At 42.6% G+C, this 11,526-nt stretch overlaps 1 protein-coding gene across 1 annotated transcript; it reads right to left on the bottom strand.

Moving 5' to 3' along the window:
* Window positions 1-8,269: 8,269 nt before the first annotated feature.
* On the bottom strand, window positions 8,270-10,296 carry LOC139635311 (uncharacterized). Its single transcript, XM_071502499.1, has 4 exons — window positions 9,918-10,296; window positions 9,486-9,657; window positions 9,255-9,403; window positions 8,270-9,137 (listed from the first exon to the last, which is right to left on the bottom strand). The coding sequence occupies exons 1-4, from the start codon at window positions 10,078-10,080 to the stop codon at window positions 8,971-8,973; spliced, it is 651 nt and encodes a 216-aa protein (XP_071358600.1). The 5' UTR covers window positions 10,081-10,296; the 3' UTR covers window positions 8,270-8,970.
* Between the last annotated feature and the right edge of the window lie 1,230 nt (window positions 10,297-11,526).

The raw sequence follows: 11,526 nt of genomic DNA, 5'->3' as shown, positions 1-11,526 counted from the left end.
AGCGTCGTCCAGTAGACCCTGAACAGCTGGACACTGGTGCAGGACCACTAATAGAGGACAAGTCGTCTTTCCTTTGCTTAATGTAATCACAAAGTCACACACACACACACACACACACACACACACACACACACACACACGGTAAATGAGAATAAGTCATGCAGCAGGCCTCATGAAAGAATAAGAGTGAGGAGCCCAGGAAGTCCCAAGTTAATTCTGAGGTGTCAGAATCACTTTTTATCAGTTTGGCTTTTTTCTTAGAAAACACTGAATATATTTAGCTGATGAGGCTGAAGTGACACTCACGTCCGCACCTAAACCATAACCTTCAGACGAGGGGGCACATGCTATTTGTAGGCTTCGCTATTGCTACACAGCTAATTCAGCATTAGTAACTGTTTACTGTTTATAAGAAACGTTGCAAGTTCAATATCAAACTTCATTCCTTTACCCACCAACAGCTGTTTCCACAAATGTGAACTCTTCTGTTTGACCAGCCCGTCTCGTCACTTTGGCTGCGACCTCCAGACGTAGCGTTGCTCAGACGCTGCATCATAACCTCTTGTATTATAAAGACTAGAACACTAGGTGACCAGCATCAGATTTACCAATGAAGCAAGTATGAGTTTGGTCCAGCATGAGCCATCAAGAACAGGAAGTAAGAGTGTGTGTGTGTTGCTTGTAAAGATACTTTCATTTTGCATTTGTTTGTACTGTAATACTAATTGTTTTATGAACGTGAGTGAAAAGATAAAACGGTGCATGCTCTGCAGAGCTTGATCTTGCTGTCAGACAGCCCGTTCTTTTTGGATCTGCAGTTTGTGAACAGTGCACGGTGCACGCTGCATTTCTCTGCAGACCTGCTGCTTGAGTCAGACACAGCTAAGTGTAGGTGCACTTGTGCGTAGGAACAGTACAGTAGTTCAACAGCTGAAATGTTGTTCAAGAGGAAAGGCCTGTTTGATGGACATCTAAATTGATATTAGCTTTTTTCTGTGGGCATGTTTTTAAGCGGCTACATTTTTTTTGATCTATAGATAAGTAGCTCACACAACCTTGCATCAAATAACCCTTCACCATCACTTTAACCCAGCATGATTTGACAGCTGAGCTTCTTGTGATGTCACAGACTGCTTGACTTTCTCAGGCTTCAAGAGCCCCAGTTGTTCAATGGCGTTTAGGTCAGGTGACTGTGGAGGTCCTCACGTAGTTCTTGTAAAGGTGTTTCATTGTCCTGCTGCAGTGTCAATCCATCTCCACACAGATGCAAAAACCAGAGGGTGGAGCATGTCCCTGGAGGGTGGAGTGGTACTTCTCCTCAGTCAGGGTGTTTCACTGTTAGTTTGATACACAACAGCTCGTTCTCTCCTCTGTTCATCTCCTTACATATACCCCTCTATTACTGCCATGAATGTCAAACTTGGATTCATCAGTAAGTAGGCCTTTTTCCAGTCACTGTGAAATGCTGGTATTTCGTGGCCCACCACGAGCATTTGGCCTTGTTTCCCCTCCTGAGAAGTGCCTCAGAGACTGCCACTCGTCCTCTGAGACCACTACAACACAGCCTTCTTTTACTAATTGGAGTCTTGTGTTCTTTATTTAGAAAATTCTGTATCTGTGATGAAGCTGCTTTTCTCTCTCTCAGGGAACTGAGCTTGATGCATTGATCTCCTGATGGCGCGGCCACTTGACTGTGCTTTGAATACAACTGGTTCAGTTTCTGCAAAGTGTTTTAGAGGTCCACGCAGTCAACCCCTTAGAAACCTCTAGTCTCTCCATGATCTAACGCTGAGAAAGACCCTCTTTGTTTAGAAAAATACTTTTTAAAGATGTCACCATGGGCTCTTGGAAACTGTGATGGACATTTTTAACTATTCTCTCACATTTTATAGAATAAACAATTAACTGATCAATTAAGAAAATAATTAGCTGTTAATTAAAGATAAGTAACATTTACTCCACAGCGCTTTTTTGTGACATACGTTGGAGAAACTACTTGGACATATGAAAGGAATTTGGAACTTCCTTTATCTTGCTGCTTTCATTTCCAATTAAAATGTATGAATGTTGGTATTTAGTGGTTTTTCTTACCAAAGTATAAAGATGTGATCGGTTGTGATTGATTACAGACATGCACCAATGCTCTGCTACACCACAGTGTAGGAGACTGAAGGGACTTTGAAGACAGTGTGTTTCCTGGTGCTCTTCACTCTTCTCCTCCCATCACAGTGCTCCTACTGCTGCCTCCACACGCTGCCTCTCCTCTACGTGTGTGTGTGTGTGTGTGTGTGTGTGCACCTAGAGATCTTTTTGAGGATGGGTTGGATCTCTCCCATCTTTCCTGTGTGACTGGTGTGTGTGTGTGTGTGTGTGTGTGTGTGTGTGTGTGTGTGTGTGTGTGTGTGTGTGTGCACTGGTGAATGTGTGTGAAAGAGAGGAAGATAGAGAGAAAAACACTCGGATGTTGTGTGTATGCATGCACACACACTTTTGTTGCGTGTCTACAGACTGTTGCACTGTGCTCACTTTAATTGTAAAGATATTTATTACAGTTGTAGTGAGAGAGAGACGGGAAAATTGGAGAGAGAGAGAGAGAATGACACACAGTAGAGGGCCATACTGGGGGCCAGCAGGACAAATACAGGTCTTTCATATGTAGAACTGGTCATAGCGGTTGGTACGAAGCCTCATTACTGATGACTTCTCTCTCTCCTGCTCTCTCTGCTCGGTGTGTCTCATGTTTAGTTATTCCTCTGCCTCCTCTAGTAATAATGAGACATGTAATGAGTAGTTCCTTTGCTGTAATGGAGGCGAGGCTCAGTGTATTGTGTATAAGCGCTCCTCTGTTTCCCAGCTGTTCTTAAGCAGCTGGGAAACCAGAGAGCCTGTGGACCTGCTGAGCAGTGGTGAAAATACCATCACTCAGTCAGTCAGTCAGTCAGTCAGTCAGTCAGTCAGGGACATTCACGATTGAAGGGCTGGCACTGCTGCTGTGGTGTGCACGATGCCAGGGTGCTCAGGTTCAGCACCTTTTACGTGCGCCAGCTGCAGGCTGGTGCCTCATAGGTGCCAGGGGGTGTCCCTGTTTGGCTCAACCCATTTGCTTGATGACCCCATCTCACGAGTCTGTCCTGAATGCTGTTGAGGCCAGAGACGACCTACAGCTGCCCAGGCCAGGGTGTGTGGTGGAGAGGGCATTTGAGGTCCTGAAGACCAGGTGGAGCTCCTCCTGAGAACCAAAGAAAAAATGTGTGTTGCAATTTCTTTTTTTGTGTGATTTCCTATCTATTTGGGCCTAAAAAAATACCTTACAATTTTAATTTTTTTGAAAATATTTTTAATTTTAATTTCATAGCATGTCCACTGTAGAGGACAACAGGACGATTTCTGTGTGAAAATAGAAATGACTTTAGAAAATCAAAAAAATGAACAGATTATGTCTTAAGATTCATATTTAGCTAGGAACACATTTGATTTGATCAACAAAAAAAAAAATCTAGAAATAGAAATGACTTTAGAAAATCAAGAAAATGAACGAATTATGTCTTAAGATTCATATTTAGCTAGGAACACATTTGATTTGATCAACAAAAAAAAGATCTAGAAATAGAAATGACTTTAGAAAATCAAGAAAATGAACGAATTATGTCTTAAGATTCATATTTAGCTAGGAACACATTTAATTTGATCCAAAAAAAAATCTCTAACACTCTTCTGTTCATGCTGCTTGCATGGACAAAAAACATCAACACCATTGTTCACCAACAAACTATAGGAAATGGAACATTCTGCATTTCTTCTTCCTCTGGATATTTTAGCGGTGATAATCCTGGAAGCATGTTTTCTTTTTTGTTATGCAGAGGAACATCTTGCATTTGGTGCACCTCATGTACGTCTTGCCATTGCAGCCCTTGTTCCTGCATCTTTCTGCATGTTTTATGTCCATCATCTCCGGCATGTGTCTGGCTCCAAGTCTGCGTACAGATGGCTCTGGTTGTGGGATTCTTGTTTTGGTTGGTGGCTGATATTCTTCCTCACTGTCTTCACTGCTGTCATCAAATGATGGACTATCCATCAGCTCTTCAGCCAGGTGCAGTTTGAAGTCCAGGTACTGCTGTGTGTCCTTAGCTGGTCGATTCAGCGCTGTACTGTCAGACTTGTACTGGATCCAAGCGTCACACGTGACGTCCACTTCTTCGTCCTGGTTGACATGCGGTAGAAGCTCAGCATTCGGTCACAGAGGTCTACGCCCAACTAAATAAAACATACAAGTTTCTCCTGGCCCACAGAGGACGACGACTTTCCTGCTCCCTCTCTGGCTCTGGCTCTGACTCTGTCTTGTCAGCATTTTCTTCCTCTCCTTCATCACCATCTTCCCCTATCACAGGCTCATACTCATCCTCATTCTCTTCCTCATCTGAGAGCTCCAAATCTGAATCTCCCTCAATTATCCGGTATAGAATCCTCTCTGCTTCAGTTCTTTCTCCTACAACAATGTGCAGTCATTAAATACATTAAAATGGTCCTGGTGTCCACTACAATGGACATTCATTAAATGACTGTTATTTCAAAACAGAAATAATGAAACTGTTTTCAGATGTAAAAATATTGTTATTGACAAGTTAATAAACAAGAATATATATAATTATCATGGTAAAAATAGCAATAGATGAAGAATATTTGACTTACCTCTCCTCTTTCCATAAAATGTGCTTGCTGATATGGCGGCCATCTTGATAGAGAAAAAAAGTAAAGTTCCCAGCATGCAAACCCATCACATGACACATCACTGGAAAGCCCAGGATGTCCTCTACAGAATACTATAGGACTTGATAGGGTAACTCCAAATACAAAAGGGAGATACAAGTGAACAAAATGTCCACTGTAATGGACACAAATGAATGGGCCGGGTCTCAGGAGGATATTTTTGAAGGTGCTAGAGGTGAAGGTGGAGTTTGTGTTCTTATTGCCTGCCTTTTTCTCCACCACCTGTGCATCAGGAGTTTGGGATGTTTTGGAGCTTGTCGATGGTGGTGATGGTGATGATTTGGATGACTGTGACAAGTCAATGAGCCACTCCACTGGTCTGGGAACAGACACTGCAGCTGCAGCGCCCAGATCCCTGCACATGATTGTTGTTCATTTTCTCTTCTTGTTTTTACCTTTACTCAGGGAGTTGTCTGATTTTCATCAAACCCTGATGAATACATGTACATAGTTGTTGTAAAGTTTATTTACATTTCACATGTTTCCTGACAATAATTTTCACATTCCTGCACAGCTGTATAGCACCCTCAAAAACAATGCTGGGTTGTTTCTGTAAACACTGTCGGGTTAATAATGCTGGGTCATGATTCTGGGTTGTTTGGGGTACTGTAAACACATGGTTGGGTTGTTCAAGTTGGGTCACAGGGTTGTAAAGGGCTCTTTTGCAGCTAAACACCTGGTTGGCTTATTCTGACCCAGCAGCTGGTTCATCCATTCTCCCACTCCTCCAAACTCTCTGGAACATTCTTGATTCATCTAGGGCAAGCAGGATTTTATGGTAGGTTAATCAGGACACTTAACCCATATTTTTAATAATTTGTGGTAACAGTAGGAGCTTAAATTAATTTCATTGTAAATATATAATTGGATTTTTAAAAAATATTTATTTGTATTTTATTGTATTAAATAGCTAACTACAACTTGGTTTTGCAGAACACCAGCTTGAAGTTGCCCTATCCAGAGCAGTCAAACGTGGCATGCCCATTCCTGGAGCAGACACCAACTGATCACTGCAGCAGGGCCAATCAGGTGCCTGACTGTCAGCACCTGGGGTCCCAGAAGCTCAAAACAAGAGTTAACAGCAAAAAAAAAAAGCTGTTTGGCATTGGCAGAGAAGATTTGGCAAATCTCTCATGGATGCAACCCACATACTCAGCTCTGCTGCTCATCCCACAAATGCATGTTCCTTACAAATGTGGCACCATTTAAAAGGGAAATAAACAGGCTTTCCAGTGGTATAAGATTTATTGCCAAGAAGCATTGTTACAACAAAGAAATAATCTACCAAACAGAAATTTCCTTACTTTTTGTGCTTAGTTTATATTACTTGTATTGAACATTTGTCTGGTGCGAGGAAAAAAGTTTGTAGAGCTTGACCAGTGCTACCTGGAAGCCCGTATCATTTCTCCAAACTCTTACATTTGTTTCCCATGTTTTCAAAATGTATCAGATATCACAAGACTTCCATCAGCTGCATGCCGAGGCAGCAGGAAAGCTCTATGAAAACTTGGAGGCAATCGGTGACAGGATCCAGGATCACTGGGCCAGCCCCTGCTGATGTATTGTGCTCAAATTGTTAAGTTGCAAAAGGTGAGACTGCTCTGAAGATCCTGCCAACTTCACTCCCACGTCTATTTATAAGAGAGGAGGTCTTCATTTTTCATATTTTGCACAGTTTATACAATGTTTGCAAATAATGGTTTTTGGTGAGCCTACTTTTTTTCTTTGCATTTTGATGCAAAATAAGCTCGATAACTTAAATGTCCATTATATTGCAGCACTAAGTGACAGTTTGTTATAATTAACAGGTCGGGACTAACATGGCAGAGTATTTGCATCGAGACACATCAACCATTCCCACACATTTTGTGCCTTGGGGGTGAAATTATGACATGCGAGGCGTTCACCATCATTGGAGGCAACGCCATGGAAACGGACACGTTGCTAGGAGCTGGCGATGTTTGCTATAAGGCATTCTTTGAATTCAATATCAATCATACCCATAGACTGTATATAAAAATGGACGTCGACGCTGGCTGCGGAAAATGAAGCCAATGCCGAAGTGCCTTAAACCTGCATTCTGTCTACTGACCATCAGGGGGCGACACCACTGGTTGCAAAAAGAAGTCAGATTGTATGGAAGTCTATGAGAAAATGACCCTACTTCTCACTTGGTTTATGACCCCAGGAAACGTTTTAATCGCTAGTTTCAAGTCTTCTTCAATACAACATGGTGTTCATTTTTTAAATTATAGTCCCATTTAATTTAAAATAGACGATAAAGTAGGGTATACATTGGGGCGTGGCTAACGTATGATTGACACATTTTGGCTTGTCAATCAAGAGCAGTCCCTTTTCACAGAATCAACGATATTTAAATAGCCGTGAACTTGCTTTTGGGTGTAGTGTTAAATGTATTCTTGGGTGTAGTGTTGAATTTTTGTCTAGGAGCTTTTAAAGGCCTCATGCTGTGCACTTTTCTCTGGGTTTATTTACCTGCTGATATCCCTAACAAGATGTATCATTGGTTTTGAGTACCTGTGATCTGCTTAATATCGTTTATACTGCCGCTTTCTGTTGCCTCTTTCTGGAGCTCCAGCAGGCACAGGCCATTTGGCCAATCAGAAGAGAGAATGAGAACCTCTCTTCTGATTGGCTGACTGTTTTTGAGTGGCCTGTGGTCGGGCCAATCACAGGCAAGTAACTGAAACCTAAGCTGCATTCATAAAAATTCACCTGCGATGGATGGCATAAGACCATATATGTTTGAGCCGGACTCGGATCTGGAGACAGAGATGGCAGCCAACACAGAAACACCGCAATTGCGCCGTGTGGTGCAAGATGTTTCAGACTGGTAAGTTTTGTTTGTTAAATTTGTTGCAACACACAATTGCAAGAGTAAGGTAACCTGTAGCCTAATGATACAGTGTGAAATAACACTCATCAATATATTAATGTCGGGTAACTACTCGGACGTGTTCTTAGAAAAATGAATGTCATAACTGTCATAACTACAGTCTCAGTTACTAGTGTCCACTGAGTAATGATGCAAATAGCCTACTCTGCTACATTTTCTGTTAAATGACTAGTACAGACACCGGTGGCTCAAAGACTTGTTACTAGGTAATGAACATTCTGCTCACGTAGTCATGACTTACCAAGTTGACAGACTGCTTTTTTTTCTCTTTTTACTCTAGGTGTACCTGTGGCAACTGTGCAACGATGTCCACAGAAAGAGAAAACATTTGTTTCAATGAAACACCCCAGGTATTTTTTTTCACTTCACTTTATTTTATCTTATTATTGTTGTCTTTATATCTTATTTTATCTTTTGTTAGGTATACACATTTTCTATTTATATCATTTTTATCATATCATTGTTATGTGAGCTGCTGGACTATCTGAATTTCCCTTCCAAGGATAAAGTATTTTCTATTCTATATTATCTCACAACCACATGCTGTGTTATGGAGCACAAACACAAGAGACAGTAATAATAAAATAATCAAGCGTAGCAAGCAGTGGGGCTGTACAAACATCTCTGGCAACCTTCAAGTTATGTTCATCTTAACAAAATCATTACATTATTCTATCACTGTTTAATAAAGTTTACACATTGTCGTTCATTAGGTGCTCAGAAGAATGAACCAGGTTCAGCCCCCCCCCCAGACTGCATGACCTACCATCCTGGCCTTGAACCGTTGTGCTTAAATATGTATGCGCTCCAAAATGCATACAACATTTACCGTGGAGACTATGGGGGCTTGAGAATAAGAGGCTTGGAGGCATAAGTAATAATAACAATAACGATGGTGGTGATGATAATAATAATAATAATAATAATAATAATGATAATAATGATGCCTCAAGTGAGCCCTGAACCATCCCCCAGTTAATTTACCATGTTTATGTGTATGTTAAATGCATAATGTTAAATATATTAAACACCAGTGAGCTGAAATTCAAGAATGAATATTTTATGAAATACATCAGTAACAGTAACAATAATAACAAATATTCTCTGATGGCACTTAATCTCCCTCCTACAGACGCTATCGGCATCTGGCATACAGGAGCTTCGTCAGCTGGTGCTGGGGCTTCCTGGGCAGGAGAGTGAGGGTGGTCATTCCCTCATGTGTTGTGCAGCGAATCCGCCAGGAGTTCCCTGAAGCAACAGGGAGGTACGTTGGGTTCAGACCCCCCTCAACTGAAGCGGGACAAATAGCCAGCGACGGCTTCTTCCATGGAGGGCCTGTCGTATTGGGAGGACAGCAGGGCAGGGATGGGGATACTGTGCATCATCCCGGCGTATGGAGCAGGGTCAGGGAAGACTTGTTCGAAGAGCACCTCCATTAGCTCCTGGGTGTAGCCTGTAAAAATGTTTTACGGATATGACCAATGTGTTAATATGTTTTTCTGTTGCATATATATGTCATGATTAATATTTTCCTACTTTTATACAATAAATACTACTACTTTTTACTTACTGTATGTGGGCACTGTTTTCACTGGCTTGATCACAGATTCACCCTTCTTGAACTTGGGGAACTTTCTTTTGAACACTGGCTTTCCTGAGGCTGAGGTAGCTTGTGGGCAGTCAGTGTTTTCATTTAAATGCATGGCAGCCAGGTATAATCTGATAAGAAAGACATCTGTTTAAATATTGTTACAAGTACACATACACGCTCATTACTGTAAGTTATTATGAATTAGCTTACCTGCACAGCATTCCAAGGAAAGGAAAGACAACGTTCTTCGGGGCAAACCCTAGGATGAGACTGTGGAATGCCTCCAAGGATGAAGTCTGATGGTGGGGGCTTAATTTCCCCACATCTGTCAAAACTCTCTTGTTGAGCAGTGCCTTCTCCACTTTGTACAGAGATTTTGAACCTGATTGAATAAAGGGAGTATAAAATAAAGTGACTACATACCTAAAACATCTTAGAGGTAGAGGAAGAAGTAGAAATGTCATCTATTTATGGAAATGATTTCTATTTTGGCAAATGTTGTGTAGAGAACAGTTACATTTAAGTCATAATCTTGGTGTTAACATAGAACTTTTATCAGTAAATTAATTTTTTGAGCCCTAAAGAATAATTCTATATTGCATAGTCATAATTGTGGCACTGTCACACAAGTACATTACACACCTGGCTGCAAGCACTTGCTCTGGTCTGTGGTCGCACTGTCAGGATGTTCACATTTTGGGAAGATGGGATCATTATTAGTGTGAACATCCTGAAGATGGTTAACAAGTGACTTCCACCTTCTCTGGAGAGAAAGAAGAGAAGAACTGGATCCCAGGCAGTACATCACGTCTGTGCAGTTCGCACTTTGAGGAGGATCAGTTCTTCACAGACAAGAAGGTAGATAGACACCTTGTTATGCAATTATTACACAGTACATTTTTTAGATTTACCAATACATATTGCTAAAAGTGTCTAAGATGTGAAATCTAACATGAGGTAACTTTTGAGTAAAACTTTATCTGAATGTGTGGAGGTGGACATCATTAATTCATCGTTCACCCTATATTCTCCTCCTCCTCCCCTACCAAAGGAACGTCTCTCTCTATCCTGGAGAGAGATGTCAACAGGCTTTTTAAGAAGCAGAACCCCCGCAAAGCAGCCGGTCCTGACTCTGTCTCTCCATCATCCCTGAAGCACTGTGCTGATCAGCTGTCTCCAGTGTTCACAGACATCTTCAACACCTCACTGGAGATCTGCCACGTGCCAGCCTGCTTCAAATCCTCCACCATCATCCCTGTCCCCAAAAAACCAAGGCCCACAGGACTAAATGACTATAGACCCATTGCCCTGACCTCTGTGGTCATGAAATCATTTGAGCGTCTTGTCCTGTCCCATCTCAAATCCATCACTGACCCACTCCTGGACCCCCTGCAGTTCGCCTACAGAGCCAACAGGTCTGTAGACGACGCCGTCAACATGGCTCTCCACTTCATCCTCCAGCACCTGGACTCCTCAGGGACCTATGCCAGGATCCTGTTTGTGGACTTCAGCTCTGCCTTCAACACCATCATCCCGGCTCTGCTGCAGGACAAGCTCTCCCAGCTGAGCGTGCCTGACTCCACCTGCAGGTGGATCACCGACTTCCTGTCTGACAGGAGGCAGCACGTGAAGCTAGGAAAGCACGTGTCTGACTCCCAGACCATCAGCACTGGATCCCCACAAGGCTGCGTTCTTTCTCCTCTGCTCTTCTCCCTGTACACCAACACCTGCACCTCCAGCCATCAGTCTGTCAAGCTCCTGAAGTTTGCAGACGACACCACTCTCATTGGACTCATCTCTGATGGCGATGAGTCTGCCTACAGGTGGGAGACTGAGCGTCTGGTGACCTGGTGCAGGCAGAACAACCTAGAGCTAAACGCTCTGAAGACAGTGGAAATGATAGTGGACTTCAGGAAGAGCCCAGCCCCACCCACCCCCATCTCCCTGTGTGACTCCCCCGTGGCTACCGTGGAGCATTTTCGCTTCTTGGGAACCACCATCACACAGGATCTCAAATGGGAGCTAAACATCAGCTCCCTCATCAAAAAAGCTCAGCAGAGGATGTATTTCCTGAGGCAATTGAAGAAGTTCAACCTGCCAAGGACTATGATGGTGAACTTCTACACCTCCATCATTGAGTCCATCCTCACCTCCTCCATCACCATCTGGTACGCTGCTGCCACGGAGAGGGACAATAACAGACTGCAGCGTATCATCCACTCTGCTGAGAAGGTGATTGGCTGCAATCTTC

The sequence above is a fragment of the Trachinotus anak genome, unplaced genomic scaffold (assembly GCF_046630095.1).
Source record: "Trachinotus anak isolate AG129_WGS33_773 ecotype Australia unplaced genomic scaffold, CSIRO_AGI_Tana_v1 ptg000018l, whole genome shotgun sequence".
Taxonomy (NCBI): domain Eukaryota; kingdom Metazoa; phylum Chordata; class Actinopteri; order Carangiformes; family Carangidae; genus Trachinotus; species Trachinotus anak.
This window is presented reverse-complemented; position numbering and strand designations above follow the sequence as displayed.

Coding starts and splice junctions, on each gene's coding strand:
- LOC139635311 (XM_071502499.1), bottom strand. CDS start 10,080: ATGTACTGCCTGGGATCCAGTTCTTCTCTTCTTTCTCTCCAGAGAAGG. Junction 9,658..9,917: donor GAGCAAGTGCTTGCAGCCAG/GTGTGTAATGTA, acceptor TTATTCAATCAG/GTTCAAAATCTCTGTACAAA. Junction 9,404..9,485: donor TTCCTTGGAATGCTGTGCAG/GTAAGCTAATTC, acceptor CTTTCTTATCAG/ATTATACCTGGCTGCCATGC.